Source organism: Rana temporaria, chromosome 12 (assembly GCF_905171775.1).
Source record: "Rana temporaria chromosome 12, aRanTem1.1, whole genome shotgun sequence".
Classification (NCBI taxonomy): Eukaryota; Metazoa; Chordata; class Amphibia; order Anura; family Ranidae; genus Rana; species Rana temporaria.
In genome coordinates this window covers 147537869-147565486 of record NC_053500.1, presented here as the reverse complement: position 1 = coordinate 147565486, position 27618 = coordinate 147537869, and the positions used below count along the sequence as shown (strand labels likewise).

The window sequence follows — 27618 nt, the reverse complement described above, 5'->3', positions numbered from 1 at the left end:
TATATATATATATATATATATATATATATATATATATATATTTACCACCGAAAATAATACACTAATGTCACTTTCACATATCACAAGCTTGTTACATTTTTTATATATATATATATATATATATATATATATATATATGCCACCTAAAATAACACTCTTATGCCACTCAAATATCACAAGCTTGTTCCATTTTTTTTATTATTTTTTTTTATATTTGCCACCTAAAATAATACACTAATACCACTCCCCCATATCACAAGCTTGTTACATTTTTATTTTTTTTATATTTGCCACCTAAAATAACACTCGTATGCCACTCTAACAAATATCACAAGCTTGTTAAATTTTTTATATATATATATATATACCACCTATAATAATACACGAATACCACTCTCACAAATCACAAGCTTGTTACATTTTTTATTTTTTTTTATATATTTGCCACCTAAAATAATACACGAATGCCACTCTCACATATCGCAAGCTTGTTTTATATATATATATATATATATATATATATATAAAATATAAATATATATATATATATATATATATATATATATATATATATATATATATATATATATATATATATATATAAAATATAAATATATATATATATATATATAAAACAAGCAAGCTTGTGATATGTGAGAGTGGCATTTGTGTATTATTTTAGGTGGCAAATAAAAAAAAATAAAAAATGTAACAAGCTTATATATATATATATATATATATATATAGAAATGTAACAAGCTTGTGATATGGGAGAGTGGCATTCGTGTATTATTTTAGGTGGTAAATATAAAAAAAACATTTTTAACAAGCTTGTGATATGTGAGAGTTTTATTGGTGCATTATTTTAGGTGGTAAATATATAATAATAATAATGTTACAAGCTTGTGATATGCGAGGGTGGCATTATGTGAGAGTGATTTTGGTGAATTATTTTAGGTGGCAAATTTTTATATATATATTTTCCACCTAAAATAATACACTAATATCACTCTCACATAATGCCACTCTCGCATATCACAACTTTGTTACATTATTATTATTATTATTTTTTTATATATTTTTTTTATATATTTACCACCTAAAATAATACACTATTGCCACTCTCACATATCACAAGCTTGTTTACATTTTTTTTTTTTACCAACAAAACTTAAAGGAAAATAGTCTGTGAGTTTTAAATTTCTCAAGATCACCATTTCTCATACGACGCGACATAGACATTTTTTTAGATGTGCATTTGCTTTTTAAGACCTCATTGATATGTTTTGTAAAAAAAAAAAAGAAAAAAAAATATGTCCAAAAAAAAATAATCCCTGTGCTCTATAGTCAATGAAACTGGAAAGACAGCAATAGCTCTAGTAACACTTACAGGCTTCCAGGGGTATTACACTAAAAAATAAAAAAATAAATAAAAAAAATCAATGAATGTATTCTTAACTTTTGAAGATGATAGTACACTAGTCTTAATTTGCAGGAAAGCTGATACGTTTTTATTTATTTATTTTTTGTTTTTATTTTTTGTTTTTTTACAGTGAGTATAGTATCCTAATAGTTTTTTTTTTATTGTTAGATTTGCAATGTAGATTTTAGGGAAATATTACAGTATTAAATTACTATTTCTAGTAATTCATATAAAAGAAATTAACTTAATAAATTAGCCTGGGTTTAATTATTTTTTCATTGAGTGGAATATCCTATGTTTTTTTTTAATTGTTTGATATTTAATGTAGATTTTAGGGAACATAATACAGTATTAAAATACTGTTTCTAGGAATCCATATAAAATAAATCAGCTTAATAAATTAACCTGGGTTTAATTATATTTAATAATTTTTTCATTGAGTGGAATATCCTATGTTTTTTTTAATTGTTTGATATTTAATGTAAATTTTAGGGAAAATAAGTCAGTATTAAAATACTATTTCTAGGAATCCATTAAAAAATCAGCTTAATAAATTAGCCTGGGTTTAATTATATTTAATTATTTTTATTTTGTTTTCATTGAGTAGAATATTATTTAGTGTTTTTTTTTATTTTTTGATATTCAGTGTAGATTTTAGAGAAAATATTACAGTATTAAAATACTGTTTCTAGGAATCGGTATAAAAGAAATCAGCCTAAAAAATTAGCCTGGGTTTAATTATATCAATTTTTTTTTCCATTGGGTTGAATAGCCTATGAGTTTGTTTTTTTAGTTCGATATTCGATATGTAGATTTTAGGGAAAATACAGTATTAAAATTCTGTTTCTAGGAACCTATTAAAAAAAACAGCAAGCCTAATAAATTAGCCTGGGTTTATTATTTGTTTTTGTTTTTTCATTGAGTGGAATATCCTGTTTTTTTTTTAATTGTTTGATATTTAATATTAGGTTTTGGGGGAAATATTACAGTAATAAAATACTGTTTCCAGAAATATATATAATATATATATATATATATATATAATATATATAAATAAAATGAACGAGGATTTCAGGGAAAACATTACAGTATTAAAATACTATTTCTAGCAATCCATATAAAATAAATCGGCTTAATAAATTAGCCTAGGTTTAACTTATTTAAAAAAAAAAGTGGAATATCTTTTTTTTTTTTTTTTTTTTATTGTTTGATATTTAATGTAACTTTTAGGGAAAATATCACAGTATTAAAATACCTTTTCCAAAAATTGATCTAAAATAAATCAGGTTAATAAATCAGCCTAGGTTTAATTATATCTAATTAGGTGGTGGTGTTTTTTTTTTTGTTTTTGTGGAATATCACATAGTTTTTTTGAATTGTTTTATTTTCAATGTAGATTTCAGGGAAAACATTACAGTATTAAAAAAAAACTGTTTCCTGAAATCCATATAAAATAAATCGGGTTAATAAATTTGCATATGTTTTAATTAAATCTAATTATGTGTTTTTTTTGTTTATTTTTACATTGAGTGGAAAATCCTTTTTAGTGTTTTTTTTTTTTTTTTCGATTTCAGAGAAAATATTACAGTATTAAAATACTGTTTCCAGAAATCCATATAAAATGTTAATAAATTAGCCTATGTTTAATTAAATTTAATTTTGTGGGGTTTTTTTTCATTGAGTGGAAAATCCTGTAGGTTGTTTTTTTTTTTTTTTTTTTTTTTATGTAGATTTCCGGTAAAATATTACAGTATTAAAATACTGTTTCAAGAAATCAATATAAAATACATTGGCTTTATAAATTAGCCTGGGTTTAAATATACTTTTTTATTTTTTTTTCTTCTTCTTTGTTTTATTTTTTTATTTTTTTAGTAAAGCTTGTTTTTCCTTTTCTTCATACTTTTTCCACTGCTTTAGATACAGTATTTATATATATATATCTATCTATATAGATCTTTTTTTTTTCTTTTGAATGTACTAATCATTACATCAAACACCAGCAATAACCCTGTTTATTATTATTATTATTATTTGTGGGGGCGTGGGAACAAATTACACAATATAATATATAGAACATTTTATCATCTCAATAAAATTCTCATTAAGAATAATATGAAACTAACATATTTTTGTCAATTGCAAAATACAATAAAAAGCTGTGAAATAGTAGAGAGACGTATAAGGAGATGATTTTTTTTCTGCCTTAATTTAGGCTAGTTCTAGGAGAAAAATAAAAAAGAGAAATAAAAAACATAAATGCCTCGTAGACGTGGCATTATTCCGTATGCGTTGTCTGTTCTACTTGTCATATATATATATATATTACACTGACATCTCGGTTTTCATGGTATTTACTAATCTGCTGACATATAATGTACATTAGGGAGAGCGACGCGTTTCTGTACGTTGTGTGATGATAATATATGAAACCAGTTTGAACCCTGGCGTATTTCCCACGTTTCTGAAAGTTGGGACTCTTGGAAATGATTTGTTGTTGACGCAGAACATCTGAATAAAGGAAATGTGCCCTTTGGATCCTCCAGGCTGCTTTTTCTTTTATTTCTTTTTTGTGTTTTTAATGTGTGATTTTATTTTTATTTAAAAAATGTTTTTTATTTTTATTTTAAATAAGTTCTTGACGTTTGAAAGTTGTGCAGAGTATCCGAAAAGTATTCACAGATCTTCACTTTTTCTTATGTTACAGCATTATTCCAAAATGTATTCAATTATTTCTTTCCTCAAAATCCCACCAACAAAAAAATCTCATGTATATAAGTATCACAGACTCCTCCCATTACACTCCTCTAATCACCGACTCCTCCCCTGTACACAAGTATCACAGGCTCCTCCCCTGTACACAAGTATCACAGGCTCCTCCCATGTACATAAGTATCAGAGGCTCCTCCCCTGTACACAAGTATCACAGACTCCTCCCATTACACTCCTCTAATCACCGACTCCTCCCCTGTACACAAGTATCAGAGGCTCCTCCCCTGTACACAAGTATCACAGGCTCCTCCCACCTACATAAGTAGCACAGGCTCCTCCCCTGTACACAAGTAGCGCAAGCTCCTCCCCTGTACACAAGTAGCACAGGCTCCTCCCCTGTACACAAGTAGCACAGGCTCCTCCCACATAGGTATCACAGACTCCTCTAATTACAGACTGCTCCCACATACATAATAATCACAGGCTCCTCCCACGTACATAAGTATCACAGGCTCCTCCCACGTACATAAGTATCACAGGCTCCTTCCATGTACATAAGTATCACAGACTCCTCCCACGTACATAAATGTCACAGGCTCCTCCCACGAACATAAGTGTCACAGACTCCTCCCACGAACATAAGTGTCACAGACTCCTCCCACGAGCATAAGTGTCACAGACTCCTCCCATCACAGGCTCTTCCCATGTACATAAGTATCACAGGCTCCTCCCACGTACATAAGTATCACAGGCTCCTCCCATCACAAACTCCCATGTACATAAGTATCACAGGCTCCTCCCATCACAGGCTCTTCCCATGTTCATAAGTATCACAGGCTCCTCCCACGTACATAAGTATCACAGACTCCTCCCATGTACATAAGTATCACAGGCTCCTCCCATGTACATAAGTATCACAGGCTCCTCCCATCACAAACTCCCATGTACATATGTACGTGGGAGGAGCCTGTGATACTTATGTACATGGGAGGAGCCTGTTATATCTATGTACGTGGGAGGAGCCTGTGATACTTATGTACATGGGAGGAGCCTGTGATGGGAGGAGCCTGTGATGGGAGGAGCTGTCGTGGATGTGCAAGGTTCCCTCACCAGTGTGGACCGCACCTCTAATTTCTGGACAACCAATCACATTTTTTGGGAGCCCTGAAATCCCCAGACAATGGAAACCAGGGCTGTCTTAATGAGAGGGCACACCTAGGCACTTCCCAGGGGCCCCAGCTGCATGGGGGGGGGCCCTTTCACATTCCCCAAAGCAGCTGGTCCTTGAGCCCACGCTGCCCCAAAATTGGGGCCCCCCCCCCATGATGGTACTGACAGTGATAGATACACAGGGGGGGCCGTCTGCTTCCTACCTACTTTATGTCTGTTTACCTGCACTGTCATCACTGTAGGGGCCCCGGAGCATTACCTTTCCCAGGGGCCCATGATGCTATTTGGACGGCCCTGGTGGAAACCCCAACAAAATGCCCCCCCATGTTGGAGAGCATATTTCTCACACATCGAGAATTCCACGCCCCCCCCCCCCCCCGAGATACCCGACCAAGAACAATAAAAGTGCATTTAACAGCCTTGTAGCGGCGATCTCATCCCGGGATACACGAGACAAACGAGCGCACACGTCGCACGCTCACAGACCGCGAGCCACACCTGAAAAAACAGACACCCGAAAGAGAGCAAATAGACGAGGGGCAATTCTATGTGGACCAGTGGCAGCTGGTGCTCAAAATTTTTGGGGGGCGCAAACTGAAAAAAATCAATTGCCGCCACTGTGCCCATCAAACGCAGTCACTGTGCCCATCAAACGCAGTCACTGTGCCCATCAAACGCAGCCACTGTGCCCATCAAACGCAGCCACTGTGCCCATCAAACGCAGTCACTGTGCCATCAAACGCAGTCACTGTGCCCATCAAACGCAGTCACTGTGCCCATCAAACGCAGTCACTGTGCCCATCAAACGCAGCCACTGTGCCCATCAAACTCAGCCACTGTGCCCAACAAACTCAGCCACTGTGCCCATCAAACTTAGCCACTGTGCCCATCAAACGCAGCCACCGTGCCCTCAAACACAGCCACTGTGCCCATCAAACTCAGCCACTGTGCCCATCAAACGCAGTCACCGTGCCATCAAACGCAGTCACTGTGCCATCAAACACAGCCACTGTGCCCATCAAACTCAGCCACTGTGCCATCAAACGCAGTCACTGTGCCCATCAAACGCAGCAACTGTGCCCCATCAAACGCAGCCACTGTGCCCATCAAACTCAGCCACTGTGCCCATCAAACTCAGCCACCGTGCCCATCATCAATTTATGCTCTTTGAAAACCCCAAAGGTGCTCCTTGGACCAATCATCTGTGTGCCGCACCTGAGCCCCTCCCCTAACCCCCCCCCCCTCACCGCCCCGCCCCCCATCTCTCCTCACGCCGGTCTAATTTTAGGCTGCATGCGATGATCCAATTTTCTCGGCGCACTTCACTCCATGAGAAGCCGCAATCAGTCTGATTAGACCATTAACCCCGAAGACTCCTCATCAGAGGGTCCCGGGTGAGACGCCACTTTCCTCCTCCAGAGACAGCGCTCCGCAGTGCGAAGATTAGAGACACCCAACTTTCTGAGACAGAAACCGATCCGTATCATTTCCACCTGACCATCTCCTGTATTATGTCTGCAGTCTCTGACCATCTCCTGTACTATGTCTGCAGTCTCTGACCATCTCCTGTATTATGTCTGCAGTCTCTGACCATCTCCTGTATTATGTCTGCAGTCTCTGACCATCTCCTGTACTATGTCTGCAGTCTCTGATCATCTCCTGTACTATGTCTGCAGTCTCTGACTATCTCCTGTATTATGTCTGCAGTCTCTGATCATCTCCTGTATCATGTCTGCAGTCTCTGATCATCTCCTGTATTATGTCTGCAGTCTCTGACCATCTCCTGTACTATGTCTGCAGTCTCTGACCATCTCCTGTATTATGTCTGCAGTCTCTGACCATCTCCTGTACTATGTCTGCAGTCTCTGACTATCTCCTGTATTATGTCTGCAGTCTCTGATCATCTCCTGTATCATGTCTGCAGTCTCTGACCATCCCCTGTACTATGTCTGCAGTCTCTGATCATCTCCTGTACTATGTCTGCAGTCTCTGATCATCTCCTGTACTATGTCTGCAGTCTCTGATCATCTCCTGTACTATGTCTGCAGTCTCTGATCATCTGCTGTACTATGTCTGCAGTCTCTGATCATCTCCTGTATTATGTCTGCAGTCTCTGATCATCTCCTGTATTATGTCTGCAGTCTCTGACCATCTCCTGTACTATGTCTGCAGTCTCTGACCATCTCCTGTATTATGTCTGCAGTCTCTGACCATCTCCTGTACTATGTCTGCAGTCTCTGACTATCTCCTGTATTATGTCTGCAGTCTCTGATCATCTCCTGTATCATGTCTGCAGTCTCTGACCATCCCCTGTACTATGTCTGCAGTCTCTGATCATCTCCTGTACTATGTCTGCAGTCTCTGATCATCTCCTGTACTATGTCTGCAGTCTCTGACCATCTCCTGTATTATGTCTGCAGTCTCTGATCATCTCCTGTACTATGTCTGCAGTCTCTGATCATCTCCTGTATTATGTCTGCAGTCTCTGACCATCTCTTGTATTATGTCTGCAGTCTCTGATCATCTCCTGTACTATGTCTGCAGTCTCTGACCATCTCCTGTATTATGTCTGCAGTCTCTGATCATCTCCTGTACTATGTCTGCAGTCTCTGACCATCTCCTGTATTATGTCTGCAGTCTCTGATCATCTCCTGTACTATGTCTGCAGTCTCTGATCATCTCCTGTACTATGTCTGCAGTCTCTGACCATCTCCTGTACTATGTCTGCAGTCTCTGATCATCTGCTGTACTATGTCTGCAGTCTCTGATCATCTCCTGTATTATGTCTGCAGTCTCTGATCATCTCCTGTACTATGTCTGCAGTCTCTGACCATCTCCTGTATCATGTCTGCAGTCTCTGACCATCTCCTGTATTATGTCTGCAGTCTCTGATCATCTCCTGTACTATGTCTGCAGTCTCTGATCATCTCCTGTATTATGTCTGCAGTCTCTGATCATCTCCTGTATTATGTCTGCAGTCTCTGATCATCTCCTGTATCATGTCTGCAGTCTCTGATCATCTCCTGTACTATGTCTGCAGTCTCTGATCATCTCCTGTACTATGTCTGCAGTCTCTGACCATCTCCTGTATCATGTCTGCAGTCTCTGATCATCTCCTGTATCATGTCTGCAGTCTCTGACTATCTCCTGTATTATGTCTGCAGTCTCTGATCATCTCCTGTACTATGTCTGCAGTCTCTGACTATCTCCTGTATTATGTCTGCAGTCTCTGATCATCTCCTGTATTATGTCTGCAGTCTCTGACCATCTCCTGTATTATGTCTGCAGTCTCTGATCATCTCCTGTATTATGTCTGCAGTCTCTGACCATCTCCTGTATTATGTCTGCAGTCTCTGATCATCTCCTGTACTATGTCTGCAGTCTCTGACCATCTCCTGTATCATGTCTGCAGTCTCTGACCATCTCCTGTATTATGTCTGCAGTCTCTGATCATCTCCTGTACTATGTCTGCAGTCTCTGATCATCTCCTGTACTATGTCTGTAGTCTCTGATCATCTCCTGTACTATGTCTGCAGTCTCTGATCATCTCCTGTACTATGTCTGCAGTCTCTGATCATCTCCTGTATTATGTCTGCAGTCTCTGATCATCTCCTGTATTATGTCTGCAGTCTCTGACCATCTCCTGTAGTATGTCTGCAGTCTCTAACCATCTCCTGTATCATGTCTGCAGTCTCTGATCATCTCCTGTACTATGTCTGCAGTCTCTGATCATCTCCTGTACTATGTCTGCAGTCTCTGATCATCTCCTGTACTATGTCTGCAGTCTCTGATCATCTCCTGTATTATGTCTGCAGTCTCTGATCATCTCCTGTATCATGTCTGCAGTCTCTGACCATCCCCTGTGTTATGTCTGCAGTCTCTGCTCATCTCCTGTACTATGTCTGCAGTCTCTGATCATCTCCTGTATTATGTCTGCAGTCTCTGATCATCTCCTGTACTATGTCTGCAGTCTCTGATCATCTCCTGTACTATGTCTGCAGTCTCTGATCATCTCCTGTATTATGTCTGCAGTCTCTGATCATCTCCTGTATTATGTCTGCAGTCTCTGATCATCTCCTGTACTATGCAGTCTCTGATCATCTCTTGTACTGTGTCTGCAGTCTCTGACCATCTCCTGTACTATGTCTGCAGTCTCTGATCATCTCCTGTATTATGTCTGCAGTCTCTGACCATCTCCTGTACTATGTCTGCAGTCTCTGATCATCTCCTGTATTATGTCTGCAGTCTCTGATCATCTCTTGTACTGTGTCTGCAGTCTCTGACCATCTCCTGTACTATGTCTGCAGTCTCTGATCATCTCCTGTATTATGTCTGCAGTCTCTGACCATCTCCTGTACTATGTCTGCAGTCTCTGATCATCTCCTGTATTATGTCTGCAGTCTCTGATCATCTCTTGTACTATGTCTGCAGTCTCTGATCATCTCCTGTACTATGTCTGCAGTCTCTGATCATCTCTTGTACTATGTCTGCAGTCTCTGATCATCTCCTGTACTATGTCTGCAGTCTCTGATCATCTCCTGTATTATGTCTGCAGTCTCTGATCATCTCCTGTATCATGTCCGCAGTCTCTGATCATCTCCTGTATTTTGTCTGCAGTCATTTTAGTGTCTAATGGTGTTATGGAGGCTCCTCCCACTCTTCCCCCCATGTAATGAGAAATGAAGAACTCGAGAGACACCGGCTTTCACCCTGCAGCAGAAAACTTGAAGATCAACATGCATTTGATAGCACAGTGGCGACAATTGATGGGCACAGTGGTGACAGTTGATGGGCACAGTGGTGACAATTGATGGGCACAGTGGTGACAATTGATGGGCACAGTGGCGACAATTGATGGGCACAGTGGCGACAATTGATGGGCACAGTGGTGACAGTTGATGGGCACAGTGGCTGCGTTTGATGGGCACAGTGGCGACAATTGATGGGCACAGTGGCGACAATTGATGGGCACAGTGGTGACAATTGATGAGCACAGTGGCGACAATTGATGGGCACAGTGGTGACAATTGATGGGCACAGTGGCTGCGTTTGATGGGCACAGTGGTGACAATTGATGGGCACAGTGGTGACAATTGATGGGCACAGTGGCTGCATTTGATGGGCACAGTGGCGACAATTGATGGGCACAGTGGCTGCATTTGATGGGCACAGTGGCGACAATTGATGGGCACAGTGAGGCTGCGATTGATATTTTTTTTTTCGTTTGTTTGCGCCTCCCCAAGCGGCCGCTGTCTACAGACAACACATCTACAGGCAGGGAAGGGACCTCATGACCGGAGTGTGTTGTGCTTTAAAAGGACAGTTTTTATTATTGAGTGATTTTTAACGAGGATTTCTCTTTAAGATACAAAATCAATGTACATGGCCGTCTATACACATGAAAGATATTCTCGGAGCCGTGCGATCATACAGAATAGTTACATTTATTGGTTGACAAAAAACAAATATTTACATGAAATTAAAATCCCGATTGCGTTACAGGAACGTCTCGAAAATCCAGAGAAATGCGTGAAGTACTTCCGATGTGACGCCACAATGATAAACTTCCCTGTAGAATCAATAACCTTGTAAAAAACAGAACGTCTATTTCACGCGTCCGACCGTTACTATACTGCAGGTAAGTCGGGGGTTATCAATGTGAAAGAAATTAGACATTTGTTTTGTCAATAAAGTTGGGAAATATGCAAAATGAAAAATATAATGAAAAATTTGAATCTTTAGAGAAAAAGGCGGTTATTGATTGGGGAGAAAAATGATCATTTGTAGAACATTCAATACATCGATATTTTAGAGAACACAAATGAACAAAAGTTAAAGGGGGTGTGTAGCAAATGTTTGGACCTGTAGCGGTTTAGGAGATCTTCCCCTCGCAATGAGCCACTTGACTGCAGCGGCGCATGCGCACAGGGGATTCTCGGCTGAAGGCTCGGCAGATGCCGGACCTTGCCGGAAAGAATATAATAAGCTCTGCCCAAAAGTGAAGTGTTCCTTATTCATTGGTAGGCAAGACTTAATAATTCACCTTTCCCAGGAATTCAAATAATATCACCTTCCACCACCAGGTGTCTCGCATGTCTTTTGAGTTTATCTCTTTAAGTTAATATAGTGGAACCTCGGTTTAAGAGTACCTTGGTTGGAGAGCGTTTTGATTTGCGAGCAACTTTTATTTAAGTTCTGACTCGGTTTGTGAGTGTTGACTCGCAAGACGAGCAGAATTCAAGCTAAATAGGCCTGCAGTACCTCATTTGGCCTGAGGTACGGGGGCGCAGGAGCCGAGCAGAGCCGAAAATAGGCCTGCAGTACCTCATTCGGCCTGAGGTACGGGGGCGCAGGAGCCGAGCAGAGCCGGAAATAGGCCTGCAGTACCTCATTCAGCCTGAGGTACGGGGGCGCAGGAGCCGAGCAGAGCCGGAAATAGGCCTGCAGTACCTCATTTGGCCTAAGGTACGGGGGCGCTGGAGCCAAGCCGAAGTGTCCTCTGGCCTTTTCGGACGTTTTCGCCACTCTCTGGTGCCCCCCCCACTTCGGGCCGCATTTGGTATTGCATCCCATTAAAGTCAATGCGGAACAAATTATTTTAGTTTCCTCGGTTTGCGAGTGTTGACTCGCAAGACGAGCAGAATTCAAGCTAAATAGGCCTGCAGTACCTCATTCGGCCTGAGGTACGGGGGGCGCAGGAGCCGAGCAGAGCCGAAAATAGGCCTGCAGTACCTCATTCGGCCTGAGGTACGGGGGCGCAGGAGCCGAGCAGAGCCGAAAATAGGCCTGCAGTACCTCATTTGGCCTGAGGTATGGGGGCGCAGGAGCCGAAGTGTCCTCTGGCCTTTTCGGATGTTTTCGGCGCTCTCTGGCGCCCCCCCACTTCTGGCTGCATTCGGTATTGCATCCCATTGAAGTCAATGCGGAACAAATTATTTTAGTTTCCATTGACTTCAATGGGGAAACTCGCTTTGGTATGCGAGTGCTTTGGATTACGAGCGATCTCCTGGAACGGATTATCCTCGTAATCCGAGGTTCCACTGTATATTCTATTTTCATAATGTGTATTATTTTATATAATGTGAGAAGAATATATATATATTTTGAATATTCTAGTAACCGGTATTGTATGAAATACGATTGGTACACTTTTGATTCATGTACGGAACATAAAATGTTTTCTTGTGTATATATCTTGTAACCTGGTTGTCTGGGAGTGACATGGGATATATCAATCAATCAATCAATCAATCAATATCACACACAATGATTATCTATGAGGATAAATGAATAATTCTGATATATCCGATGAGTATAATATATAACATATATCGTTATAATCATAATTGGGTGTATTTCATGCTAATTAGCTTTTCAAAACATTTCTACTTATAAAATCACTACTTATATATTATTCTAAAACAAAGTTCTTAGGTTATCAGATACTAAAATTATAATCATCTCTGTGACCGAAAATCGTATATGATTTGAATGATTTATAAGAACATGTAAGTATTTAAAATGTTTCTGTCTTGCATATGCCCGGTGGGCCGCGGCGGTCGGCGGGCCGCATGTCACGTCTCCCCCCAGTGTAACATGCAGGGGGTCCAGAACTGTTAGGGGGGGTCTGTGTAACAAACTGTGGGGGGCTGTGTAATGTAAAGGGGCCCAGAGGTGCAGGGTGCTGTGTAATGTAATGGGGTCCAGAGGTGCAGGGTGCTGTGTAATGTAAAGGGGTCCAGAGGTGCAGGGTGCCATGTAATGTAAAGGGGTCCAGAGGTGCAGGGTGCTGTGTAATGTAAAGGGGTCCAGAGGTGCAGGGTGCTGTGTAATGTAATGGGGCCCAGAGGTGCAGGGTGCTGTGTAATGTAAAGGGGTCCAGAGGCGCAGGGTGCTGTGTAATGTAAAGGGGTCCAGAGGTGCAGGGTGCTGTGTAATGTAAAGGGGCCCAGAGGTGCAGGGTGCTGTGTAATGTAAAGGGGCCCAGGGGTGCAGGGTGCTGTGTAATGTAAAGGGGTCCAGAGGTGCAGGGGGCTGTGTAATGTAATGGGGCCCAGAGGTGCAGGGTGCTGTGTAATGTAATGGGGCCCAGAGGTGCAGGGTGCTGTGTAATGTAAAGGGGTCCAGAGGCGCAGGGTGCTGTGTAATGTAAAGGGGTCCAGAGGTGCAGGGTGCTGTGTAATGTAAAGGGGCCCAGAGGTGCAGGGTGCTGTGTAATGTAAAGGGGCCCAGGGGTGCAGGGTGCTGTGTAATGTAAAGGGGTCCAGAGGCGCAGGGTGCTGTGTAATGTAAAGGGGTCCAGAGGTGCAGGGTGCTGTGTAATGTAAAGGGGCCCAGAGGTGCAGGGTGCTGTGTAATGTAAAGAGGCCCAGGGGTGCAGGGTGCTGTGTAATGTAACGGGGCCCAGGGTGCAGGGTGCTGTGTAATGTAAAGGGGCCCAGGGGTGCAGGGTGCTGTGTAATGTAAAGGGGTCCAGAGGTGCAGGGTGCTGTGTAATGTAAAGGGGTCCAGAGGTGCAGGGTGCCATGTAATGTAAAGGGGTCCAGAGGTGCAGGGTGCTGTGTAATGTAAAGGGGTCCAGAGGTGCAGGGTGCTGTGTAATGTAATGGGGCCCAGAGGTGCAGGGTGCTGTGTAATGTAAAGGGGTCCAGAGGTGCAGGGTGCTGTGTAATGTAAAGGGGTCCAGAGGTGCAGGGTGCTGTGTAATGTAAAGGGGCCCAGAGGTGCAGGGTGCTGTGTAATGTAAAGGGGCCCAGGGGTGCAGGGTGCTGTGTAATGTAAAGGGGTCCAGAGGTGCAGGGGGCTGTGTAATGTAATGGGGCCCAGAGGTGCAGGGTGCTGTGTAATGTAAAGGGGTCCAGAGGCGCAGGGTGCTGTGTAATGTAAAGGGGTCCAGAGGTGCAGGGTGCTGTGTAATGTAAAGGGGCCCAGAGGTGCAGGGTGCTGTGTAATGTAAAGGGGCCCAGGGGTGCAGGGTGCTGTGTAATGTAAAGGGGTCCAGAGGCGCAGGGTGCTGTGTAATGTAAAGGGGTCCAGAGGTGCAGGGTGCTGTGTAATGTAAAGGGGCCCAGAGGTGCAGGGTGCTGTGTAATGTAAAGAGGCCCAGGGGTGCAGGGTGCTGTGTAATGTAACGGGGCCCAGGGTGCTGTGTAATGTAACGGGGCCCAGAGGTGCAGGGTGCTGTGTAATGTAAAGGGGCCCAGGGGTGCAGGGTGCTGTGTAATGTAAAGGGGTCCAGAGGTGCAGGGGGCTGTGTAATGTAAAGGGGTCCAGAAGTACATGGTGCTGGAACCCCACATTCCATCATTAACCGCTGCCGCTTGTAACAGTTAAAGGTGGCCAATCCCTTGAACATTTAAAAAACATGTGAGATCACAAAGTCCTTTTCAGTCCATCAATCTTTTTCTATCTGGTAAGAGGGCAATAGTTCAATTCATTTTTGAGGCCGACTGGAATCTCATATCTCTGCCAGTAAATATATAAAGTATTATATCTTCACAACTCAGAACAAGTGTCTTTGTCAAGATTACGTCCCCTGTACAGATGATGAACTCTTCTCTGAACTTGTGGGGGTGTATAGTCTTCTCTGAACTTGTGGGGGGTGTATAGTCTTCTCTGAACTTGTGGGGGGGGGGGGGTGTATAGTCTTCTCTGAACTTGTGGGGGGTGTATAGTCTTCTCTGAACTTGTGGGGGGTGTAAAGTCTTCTCTGAACTTGTGGGGGGTGTATAGTCTTATCTGAACTTGTGGGGGGTGTATAGTCTTCTCTGAACTTGTGGGGGGTGTATAGTTTTCTCTGAACTTGTGGGGGGTGTATAGTCTTCTCTGAACTTGTGGGGGGTGTATAGTCTTCTCTGAACTTGTGGGGGGTGTATAGTCTTCTCTGAACTTGTGGGGGGTGTATAGTCTTCTCTGAACTTGTGGGGGGTGTATAGTCTTCTCTGAACTTGTGGGGGGTGTTTAGTCTTCTCTGAACTTGTGGGGGGTGTATAGTCTTCTCTGAACTTGTGGGGGGTGTATAGTCTTCTCTGAACTTGTGGGGGGTGTAAAGTCTTCTCTGAACTTGTGGGGGGTGTATAGTCTTCTCTGAACTTGTGGGGGGTGTATAGTCTTCTCTGAACTTGTGGGGGGTGTAAAGTCTTCTCTGAACTTGTGGGGGGTGTAAAGTCTTCTCTGAACTTGTCGGGGGGTGTATAGTCTTCTCTGAACTTGTGGGGGGTGTATAGTCTTCTCTAAACTTGTGGGGGGGTGTATAGTCTTCTCTAAACTTGTGGGGGGTGTATAGTCTTCTCTGAACTTGTGGGGGGTGTATAGTCTTCTCTGAACTTGTGGGGGGTGTATAGTCTTCTCTGAACTTGTCGGGGGGTGTATAGTCTTCTCTGAACTTGTGGGGGGTGTATAGTCTTCTCTGAACTCGTGGGGGGTGTAAAGTCTTCTCTAAACTTGTGGGGGGTGTATAGTCTTATCTGAACTTGTGGGGGGTGTATAGTTTTCTCTGAACTTGTGGGGGGTGTATAGTCTTCTCTGAACTCGTGGGGGGTGTAAAGTCTTCTCTAAACTTGTGGGGGGTGTATAGTCTTCTCTGAACTTGTGGGGGGTGTAAAGTCTTCTCTGAACTTGTGGGGGGTGTATAGTCTTATCTGAACTTGTCGGGGGGTGTATAGTCTTCTCTGAACTTGTGGGGGTGTATAGTCTTCTCTGAACTTGTGGGGGGTGTATAGTCTTCTCTGAACTTGTGGGGGGTGTATAGTCTTCTCTGAACTTGTGGGGGGTGTATAGTCTTCTCTGAACTTACTCTTTTACGGCTTCATACAAAGTCCACCTCCTTTGCGGGCTCAAAGAGCATTCCCCTTAAAACATGGAGAATCTTCCAGTATGGCCACCAGACGTGGTCAGGCAGTGCAGACTCGCATCCATGATATCTCGGATCAAATAAAAGGCTTAATTGGCAACGTGGCCTCTTTCAACTTTCTTAAGTCTTGATTCTCAGCCAGCCATGGTTTACCGAGAACGCGGCAAAGAGCGGCTCCTCAAAAGTGGCCATAAAAGTATGCAGGTGCCGGATGGGTTGGTCCAGTTTGTAGAAGGACAGTCTGCCCTCCTCTTAATCGAGGTAGATTCCGATGTTTTGGCAGGGCAAGAGGTTGAGGAAATGCTTTACTTTATGATCATGCACTGCAGAAAGTTTTTTATCTTTCCAGCTCAGGCACCAGGATTTTCGGTTGTTTCCAAAAACTGACTCGGTTCCCTTGTGCTCAGTGCTGGAATAGCAAACCCCCATCATCCAATCCCCCAACTGGCTGGACTGCACCTCCCAGTAATGGCGTCCAGACAAGAAGGACCCTTGGCTTAGAATCTGAAGGCTTTTGAACCTGGTGTGTATTTTGTGACGACGTTGATTAATCTTTGACCAGGAGACGGTTTTCTTATCGCCCGAGAGATACACGTCATTGGCGGCGGTTTCCACGTCCAGCTGTAGATCTGAAGAGCCTTGCACCGTCTTGACCGTTTCCATGATCTCGTTGAAGGATCTGTGTAGGGTTACAGAGATCAGACCTTCGTCGATGTCCTCCAGGTCATAGATCAAGTTCTCTTGGTCTTTAGGCTCCAAAGACTCGTGTCTTTTTGTTTTGGTCAAGATGGCCAATGGATCTGATAAGTTGATGAGCTCTTCAATCTCTGTTATGCTGCGGGATAGATCCTCTTTCTGGATTTCTAGCTGGTTAATGATAAGGGTGAATGGGTGAGTGATTCTGTCCTCTTCTGCCGAAATCTCACACAGGAGCCTCTTCTCTAGGTCCTCCAGTTGTCTCCGGAGGTTGATGAATAAGGCAGCAACCCTTTCGGTGATCACAGACGTCCGGTCCTGCACCTCTTCTCTCTGTTGTTTGAGCCTCAAGACCCTCTTGTCCAGTCTACTTTGTTTTGAGGTCAACCTCTCAACGAGGTTTCTCAGTTCCGTTTTCTTCTTCTCCGAAGCCTCCTCCAGTTGCTCCACCTGGTGACCCTTGTGCTTCCCAGCCAGGCAGCAGGACACACAGATACAAGAAGAGTCATCAAAGCAATAGTACTTCATGACCTCCTTGTGAATGGAGCATTTTAAGTCCCTTAATTGTCTGAGGTTGTTGAGCGGGACGGTCAGGACGTGTTCGGGGGAGGTGCTGTGGACCTGGAGATGTACGGGACACAGGGAGGCTTCGCACAGCAGACATGACTTGACGGCCGGGGTGGCCGAGTAGACGCAGTAGGTGCAGGTGACCGCCGGGCTTGATGGCTCTGAGCTGACCATGTACGGCAGTTCATAAGGATGATCCTGTGAATCGGGATTGTTTCGGAGAATGTCGGAGTGCCAGGGTTTTTGCCTTCTATTAGGAGCCCGGTTCAGCACCGTGTTGTAGATCCGCTCGCTGGACTGCATTCTTGGAGCTGATAAAGAAGTTCGTGTAACAAAATGTCTGTCAGCAATGAGCTTGTGAATCGAGTTTTATGTATTTTGTCTTCAAGGGGAGGGGAATCTTTGAAGACAAAATGTGAATTCTCTCATATTTCTAATGTCTGGCCTGGAGCAAAGCGTTCGGGGAAACGAGAGATACAATGTATGCAAATCCGTCCCGGAAATTTGGAGGACGTGAGAAGAAAAAATGCTGACACACGAATGTCCCAGAACAATGACACCTGACACTTGGGGATCCAGAACAATGACACACTGACACTTGGGGGCCCAGAACAATGACACCCTGACACTTGGGGGTCCAGAACAATGACACCCTGACACTTGGGGATCCAGAACAATGACACACTGACACTTGGGGATCCCAGAACAATGACCCTCCGACACTTGGGGGTCCCAGAACAATGACACCCGACACTTCGAAGTCCCAGAACAATGACACCCTGACATTTGGGGGTCCCAGAACAATGACACCCCGACACTTGGGGGTCCAGAACAATGACACCCCGACATTTGGGGGTCCAGAACAATGACACCCGACACTTCGAAGTCCCAGAACAATGACACCCCGACACTTGGGGGTCCCAGAACAATGACACCTGACATTTGGGGGTCCCAGAACAATGACACCCCGACATTTGGGGGCCCAGAACAATGACACCCCGACATTTGGGGGCCCAGAACAATGACACCCGACACTTCGAGGTCCCAGAACAATGACACCCTGACACTTGGGGGTCCCAGAACAATGACACCCTGACACTTCGGGGTCCCAGAACAATGACACCCTGACACTTCGGGGTCCCAGAACAATGACACCCGACACTTCGAGGTCCCAGAACAATGACACCCTGACACTTGGGGGTCCCAGAACAATGACACCCTGACACTTCGGGGTCCCAGAACAATGACACCCTGAGACTTCGGGGTCCCAGAACAATGACACCCTGAGACTTCGGGGTCCCAGAACAATGACACCCTGACACTTGGGGGTCCAGAACAATGACACACTGACACTTGGGGGTCCAGAACAATGACACCCTGACATTTGGGGGCCCAGAACAATGACACCCTGACACTTGGGGGTCCCAGAACAATGACACCCTGACACTTGGGGGTCCCAGAACAATGACACCCTGACACTTGGGGGTCCCAGAACAATGACACCCTGACACTTGGGGGTCCCAGAACAATGACACCCTGACACTTGAGGGTCCCAGAACAATGACACCCTGACACTTGGGGGTCCCAGAACAATGACACCCTGACACTTGGGGGTCCCAGAACAATGACACACTGACACTTGGGGGCCCCAGAACAATGACACACTGACACTTGGGGATCCAGAACAATAACCCCCCGACACTTGGGGGTCCCAGAATAATGACTCCCCGACACTTGGGGGTCCAGAACAATGACACACTGACACTTGGGGATCCCCAGAACAATGACACCCTGACACTTGGGGGTCTAAAACAATGACACCCCTATCACTTCCACCACAGCAGTGATGTACTGCCCCCGCCATGTTCACCAGGCTCTGCTGTCCCATCTGTAGGCCAGCGTTGTCATGGCAGGTGTCGCTGGGAAGGTGACCTCCATCCGGTCAGCCTCTCTCCTGTACACAGACCAGGAAGTGACGCGCGTGACGTCACTTCCTGGACCGGAATGGTCATTCCACAGGATCAGTGCTGGGGAACAGCTGATGGAAGGCGGTCTGCCATAGGCTCTAATAGGCGTCAAAAAAGGTGACCCAGGTGTGTTAGGAAAGCAAATGAATATTCGCCTTTCCGCCAATCAGGTGTTTGGGTCTGTTACCCGTCACCTGACTGGCTGAAATGACAGGCTCTGTGATTGGATGCCTATCAGGAGGCGAGGACGGGAGGAGATGCATGGAGGACACCGCACTCTGTCGTCACCCGCTGCCCCACCGAGACAGGGTAAGTGGCGAGCAGACGGCGAGCTGGCGGGGGGGTCACAGGCAGCATTCTATGAGCACAGTGGCTGCGTTTGATGGGCACAGTTGCTGCTTTTGATGGGCACAGAGGCTGCGTTTGGTGGGCACAGTGGCTGCGTTTGAAGGGCACAGTGGCGGCAATTGATGGGCACAGTGGCTGCGTTTGATGGGCAAAGTGGTGGCATTTGATAGCACAGTGGCTGCGTTTGGTGGGCACAGTGGCTGCGTTTGGTGGGCACAGTGGCTGCGTTTGAAGGGCACAGTGGCGGCAATTGATGGGCACAGTGGCTGCGTTTGATGGGCACAGTGGTGGCATTTGATGGCACAGCGGCTGCAATTGATGGGCACAGTGGCTGCCTTTGATGTTTTTTTTTCATAATTTTTCAGTTTGTGCCCCCCAAAAGTTTTGAGCACCAGCCGCAGCTGGTGGCGGCCCGCTCATACGGGATGCAGGGGTATTGCCCCCCCGATCCATGCACTCGTCCCGTAATCTCCATGCCGGACGCATGGATTTCAATGTGTTTTTTTGTTTTGTTTTTTGAAGCACATGATTGGAGCCTGAGGCTCTAATTGCCTTCAAAAAGGGTGGGCTAGGAGCGCATAGCACTGTGCCCTAAGCCCACCCAGTTGTGTGACAATAGTGAATTAATAATCGCTAATGTCTTCCTGCTTCCCCTCCCGGGCCAATAGGGAAGCGGGTCCGGAGACCCGATTGGCCAGGGAGTCTTAGGACTTAGAAATCAGATGAAAGGTTTATCTCTGGGAAAGACGTTTTATATACAACTCTATGGATCAGACCAACATGGGGGACACATGGGGGGGGATGAGGGACAGTTGGGAGCTCTGCACTGACGGTTGGGGCCGGTGGGTTGTATTTGGCCCCCCTGATGCCCATTGTTAGGATTGCAGAGTTCTGAAGAAAACAGAGAAAAGCTTTAGAAGACAGACGACCTTCATACACCGTGAGATCATCACCCGGGGACAGAGATACAAACCGGTCTGACCAGCGCGGGATGAGACATTTGTAGAACGCCGACGCGTTTCACCTGCGGCTGATCTCCGATGTCCTAGGCGAGGAGTCCTTGTGTCTTCTCCGGGTCTCTTTATTATTGCCAACAGGAATTTTGAACTCGCTGGCGCCGCATGAAAATGTATTTTGTTTCCTCCTGGGGGGGGGGCGACCTCCACGATAAGTGTTTTCTTAGCTGCCGACCACCTCTTTAAAATGCCAGTTTCCTGGCAGTCTTTGTGATTTCCTGGTTGTTATGGCGATCCTCTGGCTACAATTCATGCTCAGCCATTTCCCGGGAACAAGTATGCAGATCGGGAGCGCCGACTTCACTTGCTGCGCAAATTTACACTTCGGATCTCACACCTGATCTCCCCTTATGGCGCAATTTTCAGATTTCTGCTATGAGCCGGTTTATTCGCTGATAACTCTGTCATTCCTTAAAGCGGAACTTCAATCATTTTTCTATCTTCCCATATATTAAATCTTCTGCCCTTCTTGTTGTTGTTTTATCTTTGAATAGTAAAACTTTTTTTTTTTCTGCCAGTAAATCCCTTATACAGCCCACTTCCTGTTTCCTTATACAGCCCTCTTCCTGTTCCCTTATACAGCCCACTGCCTGTTTCCTTATACAGCCCACTTCCTGTTTCCTTATACAGCCCACTTCCTGTTTCCTTATACAGCCCTCTTCCTGTTTCCTTATACAGCCCACTTCCTATTTCCTTATACAGCCCTCTTCCTGTTCCCTTATACAGCCCACTGCCTGTTTCCTTATACAGCCCACTTCCTGTTTCCTTATACAGCCCACTTCCTGTTTCCTTATACAGCTCACTCCCTGTTTCCTTATACAGCCCACTTCCCGTTTCCTTATACAGCCCACTTCCTGTTTCCTTATACAGCCCACTCCCTGTTTCCTTATACAGCCCACTCCCTGTTTCCTTAAACAGCCCATATCCTGTTTCCTTATACAGCCCACTTCCTGTTTCCTTATACAGCCCACTTCCTGTTTCCTTATACAGCCCACTTCCTGTTTCCTTTCTGGTCATTAGCCTAGGCTTATGACATCATGCACAGCTCTCTCACTCTCCTGAGAGTTTACCAGGAAGGGAGGGGGGTGAGTCAAAAATGTTTTACTATCCAAAGTTAAAACAACAACAAGAGAAGAAGATTTAATAAATGGAAAGATGAAAAAATGACTGAAGGTTCACTTTAACCCCTTAACGCCCGCCGCACGACTATTTACGTCGGCAGAATGGCACGGACAGGCAGAAGGACGTATATATACGTCCTTGCCTTCTAGCGGGTGGGGGGTCCGATCGGGACCCCCCCCCCCCCCCCCGCTGCGTGCGGCGGGCGGGTTCCCTCGGGGAGCGATCCGGGACGACGGCACGGCTATTCGTTTATAGCCGCTCCATCGCGATCGCTCCCCGGAGCTGAAGAACGGGGAGAGGTGTATGTAAACATGGCTTCCCCGTGCTTCACTGTGGCGGCGCATCGATCGTGTCATCCTTTTATAGGGTAGACTCGATCGATGACGTCAGACCTACAGCCACACCCCCCTACAGTTGTAAACACACATTAGGTGAACACTAACTCCTACAGCGCCCCCTGTGGTTAACTCCCAAACTGCAACTGTCATTTTCACAATAAACCAATTTAAATGCATTTTTTGCTGTGAAAATGACAATGGTCCCAAAAATGTGTCAAAATTGTCCGATGTGTCCGCCATAATGTCGCAGTCACGAAAAAAATCGCTGATCGCCGCCAATAGTAGTAAAAAAAAAATAATAATAAAAATGCAATAAAACTATCCCCTATTTTGTAAATGCTATAAACGCTTATTGCGATTTTTTTTGACAAAAATATGTAGAAGAATACGTATCGGCCTAAACTGAGGAAAACATATTTTTTTATATATTTTTGGGGGAAATTTATTATAGCAGAAAGTAAAAAATATTGCATTTTTTTCAAAATTGTCGCTCTATTTTTGTTTATAGCGCAAAAAATAAAAACCGCAGAGGTGATCAAATACCACCAAAAGAAATCTCTATTTGTGGGGAAAAAAGGACGCCAATTTTGTTTGGGAGCCACTTCGTACGACCGCGCAATTGTCTGTTAAAGCGACGCAGTGCCGAATCGCAAAACCTGGCTTGGGCATTTAGCTGCCTAAAGGTCCGGGGCTTAAGTGGTTAAGGACACACTAAGCTTTCTTTTTGTGAATGTTGTCCTGCAACGATATATATATATTTTTGCAATATCTGGACAATTAAACGTAATAAAACTAAACAAAAGGCATTTTTTCTTGATGTTAAAAAGTTTAAACATAAATAATGTTGCTGCACATAAAAAGTGTGTATTTTTTTCTGTCATTTTAAAACACTAAAATTATGATTTTGGTAGAAAGCATTGCAAAGTTATTTACAAAGGGCCAGATAATAGTTTTTGTTTTTTTTTTCAATTTTGCACTTTTTCAGTGTGATAACGTGTAACTCTATGTGAAAGGCGTAATAAAATAATAATGAACGAAGCAAACAAAAACAGAAACAAGTTTAACTTTTAGTTAATAAAATAGAAAAAAGAAAATCGCCAGGAAAATGACAATTAAAAAGGAGAATCCGGAGTTAACGAGTGGAACTGAGGGGTTAATAAGGGGAACATAGAATTGGAAAAATATTTGTATTTTATTGCTTTCACTCTTTTCATCTGCAGATTGAAGTTCATCCCTTTGATCTGTTGATGAGAAACACAGAAAGTTACAAATGTAACAATGTTTCTTTGTATCTTTCTGGAGTCACGTCTGAGGGATGTTGTTGATAAACATTGCCAGACTGCTTTTTTTTTATTTATTTTTTTCTGACGTCTCCAGTTGCCGCCCCTCTCTGCGTCCTCGGCAATGCAGCGGTGATTACAGCAGAATTGTCGGGGGCTGGGATAGGGAAGGATCCCAGCAGAAGGACGGGATGTACTAGACACGCCCTCTGTACAAGGATGACATGATTTTGGGCGGGCCGCCTTGAGTTATTGTTGTCTTTATATCACCTGTCTGCCCCATTCTCCTCTCACCTCAACAAGACATTTTCCTCCACACAACTGCCGCTCACTGGATATTTTCTCTTTTCCCATACCATTTTCTGTAATACCCGAGAGACGGTTGTGTGTGAAGATCTCAGGAATGTTGGGCTTTCCATTGAAAGTCCATTTGAGTGTGGAGTTCCCCGCATTGAATGTGAACGTTTTGTTGCCTGAAGTAGGGCGCCGCATAGCGAAGGTCGCGGTTCCACATTCCGTGTCCCGGAGATCGTAACACAGCTCAGGGGGGAAATTCTTTGTGTTTGGTTATTATATAAAATGCCGATCCCTGAAACCTGCTGAGATCACGATGCACAGTGTCCTGTCCTGAGGGCAGATTTATGCTTCTCTGTGTGTTTGTGGATCTCCAGGTGGTGGGGGGGGGGAGGGGTCGTGTTTCCTGTGGCAGGATCAAGGCCACTCAATTCTGAACGCCGAGATGTGAACAGAGCAAAAATCTGGTGCAGCTCTGCCTAGAAACCAATCGGCTTCCAGGCTTTTCTTGTTTTTCTGTTAAAGCTTTATTGAACAAGCTGAAGCTGGAAGCTGATTGGCTCCAGATTTTTCACTTTCCAGTTTTTATAAATCCCCCCCCCCCCCTCCCCCGTCTTTGAAGAAATTCAGAAATGTGTTTATGTTTCCAATTTGTCTTAAATTTAAATTTTCGAATTCGATTGGAAATTCAGATGAAACTTTGTTTCCTTTTTTTCAGATTCGTTTGTTATTCAGATGATCCAAATTTCTGAATTTAAACATTTTGGCCCAGATTCTCGTAGATGGGCGCAAAAATGTGCGGGCGTAACGTATCTCATTTACGTTACGCCGCCGCAAGTTTTTCAGGCAAGTGCATTTATTCACAAAGCACTTGCCTGTAAAGTTGCGGCGGCGTAACGTAAATCACCCGGCGGAATTCAAATTCGGCGGGTAGGGGGCGTGTTTCATTTAAATGAAGCGCGTCCCCGCGCCGAACGAACTGCGCATGCACCGTCCCTAAAATATCCCAGCGCGCATTGCTCTTAATGACGTCGCAAGGACGTCATTGGTTTTGACGTGGACGTAAATTACGTCCAGCACCATTCACGGACGACTTACGCAAACAACGTCATTTTATAAATTTTCGACGCGGGAACGACGGCCATACTTAACATTGGCTGCGCCTCATATAGCAGGGGCAACTTTACGCCGGGGAAGGCCTAACGTAAACGTCGTAACTTTACTGCGTCGGCCGCGCGTACGTTCGGGAATTCGCGTATCTAGCTAATTTGCATACTCGACGCGGAAATCGACGGAAGCGCCACCTAGCAGGGAAAAAAATTGCAGTTACGATTCGACGGTGTAAGAGACTTACGCCTGTCGGATCGAAGGGATATCTATGCGTAACGGATTCTAAGAATCAGACGCATAGATACGACGGCCCAGATTAGGACTTACGACGGCGTACATGGCGCTGCGCCGTCGTAAGTCCTTTGAGAATCTGGGCCCTAGTGCGCATTTTAATTTGGAAACAAATCACTGGGGGGGAAAAGGGAGACTAAGAAAATGCTTCCTCTTGCCTGCAGCAGATTGATGACATCACTTTGGCCTAGGCAGAGTCTCCGGCTGGAGCTTCGGATGGATTTTTAATGATGATGGGTGGAGCTTCTTCTGTATACTGTGCCGGGTCGGGGATTTATTCGTTCGGACGTGTAAAGTTACTGACACCCGCGTCTGACCGATCGATCCTCAATTATCTCCGCCACTCGCTGTGTCGCCCCTGGATGGACTCATCAGATTTCTGCTCCCCCCTCCCCCGCCCGCCCGCCTGGGACGGAGAGCAAATTGTGAAGACGCGGCGAGCGCTCCGTCGCCTGTAAATAAACAAATCCATCTCGCCGAACGTTGGTCTCGCAGCCGGCGCATAATTCACTGTCAGCTCCGCAGATTACAAACTTCACTCAGAGTGAATGCAATAAAGGGGGAGGCAGAGAAAGGGGGGGGGGGGGGGGGGGGAATTAGAGGAGCGCGTATCTTATTTAACGCGGCGGCGGTTACGGCGGGACGGCACAGATTTGGACGAGCTTGATTTTGTCAGCGCTGGAAACGAGCCGCTTATAATATAGATCTCCCATCGCGCCCCCCGGCGAGGCGCCTTGACACTTGGGATAACCGGCGCAGGTGCCGCCGCGGCTATCTGAGGACAAATAAAGGATTTATTGGACTGAAAACGATTTTAGATTTGTTCAGCGCTGCGTCTCGGGGGGAAGAAAACCCGGGCGGCGGGGAGATGAAAACCGTGCGGCGGGGAGATGAAAACCGGGCGGCGGGGAGATGAAAACCGTGCGGCGGGGAGTTGAAAACCGGGCGGCGGGGAGATGAAAACCGGGCGGCGGGGAGATGAAAACCGGGCGGCGGGGAGATGAAAACCGGGCGGCGGGGAGATGAAAACCGGGCGGCGGGGAGATGAAAACCGGGCGGCGGGGAGATGAAAACCGGGCGGCGGGGAGATGAAAACCGGGCGGCGGGGAGATGAAAACCGCGCGGCGGGGAGATGAAAACCGCGCGGCGTCAGATGAAAACCGCGCGTTGTAAACTCATTTTTATTTCTAATTATTTTTTTATTTTATTTTTCGTTACTTTACTGTGTTTTGTTAGGATTGTCGGATTTATCGGTAGGAAAAGAAAACCGGAGCGCGCCGATGAAATGTAAAAAATTTGAATTTCGATTTGGGGAGATTCCAGGCGAGTTCAGTCGCCGATCGTTCGCAGCGGAAAAATCGAATGCTTGCGACGGACACTGCAGTCTGAGGAAAATTGTGACAACGTGCGGAGCGTAACATTTTCAGGATTGTCCATTTGTTGCCCGTGCCTTGTCAGGAATGCCCATTTATGACTTCTGCGTTCACCATATTGCCCCGGCATTGTGATTATTGTCAATCTTTTCACCATGCATTGTCAGGATTGCCCATTCATTGCTTCTGCTTTGACTATATTGCCCTTGCATTATGAAGATTGTCCATATGTTGCCCATGCATTTTCAAGATTGCCTTTTTGTTGCTCATGCATCATCAAGAGTCTTGTTTATTGCCCATGCACTGTCAGGATTGCCCCTTTATTGCTTGTGCATTTTTAGGAATGCCCATTTGTTGGCCAAGCATTGACAGGGTGAATATTTGTTGCCTGTGCACTGTTGGGATTGGTTGCTTGTTGCCCAGGGATTGTCAGGATTGATAGTTTGTTACCCGTGCATTGTTAGTATTGCCCATTTGTTGCCTGTGCATTGTCAGGATTGCCCATTTGTTGCCTGTGCATTGTTAGTATTACCCATTTGTTGCCCGTGCATTGACAGAATTGCCCATTTGTTGCCCGTGCATTGTCAGGATTGCCCATTTGTTGCCTGTGCATTGTCAGAATTGCCCATTTGTTGCCTGTGCATTGTTAGTATTACCCATTTGTTGCCCGTGCATTGTCAGAATTGCCCATTTGTTGCCTGTGCATTGTTAGTATTACCCATTTGTTGCCCGTGCATTGTCAGGATTGCCTATTTGTTGCTCGAGCATTGTTAGTATTGCCCATTTGTTGCCCGGGCATTGTCAGGATTGCCCATTTGTTGCCCGGGCATTGTCAGGATTGCCCATTTGTTGCTCGAGCAGTATCAGAATGGCCAGTTTCTTGCTTATGCATTGTCAGGATTGCCCATTTGTTTTGCTCGAGCAGTATCAGAATGGCCAGTTTCTTGCTTATGCATTGTCAGGATTGCCCATTATGTGCCTGATTTTTTTGTTTAGTTTCATTGAGCTGCTCAGCAAGGCAAACATCAAAAAAATGAGAATTTGCCAATTGCCCAAATCACT

General features: G+C 44.8%; 1 protein-coding gene across 1 annotated transcript; it reads right to left on the bottom strand.

Annotated features, from left to right (window-relative positions):
* Positions 1-16406: 16406 nt before the first annotated feature.
* On the bottom strand, positions 16407-17720 carry LOC120918397 (E3 ubiquitin/ISG15 ligase TRIM25-like). Its single transcript, XM_040329942.1, has one exon. It carries the CDS (start codon positions 17718-17720, stop codon positions 16407-16409), a length of 1314 nt encoding a protein of 437 aa, XP_040185876.1.
* Positions 17721-27618: the final 9898 nt, after the last annotated feature.

What these genes read in the sequence shown, in the direction of transcription:
- LOC120918397 (XM_040329942.1), bottom strand. Translation starts at nt 17,720, where the DNA reads ATGCAGTCCAGCGAGCGGATCTACAACACGGTGCTGAACCGGGCTCCT.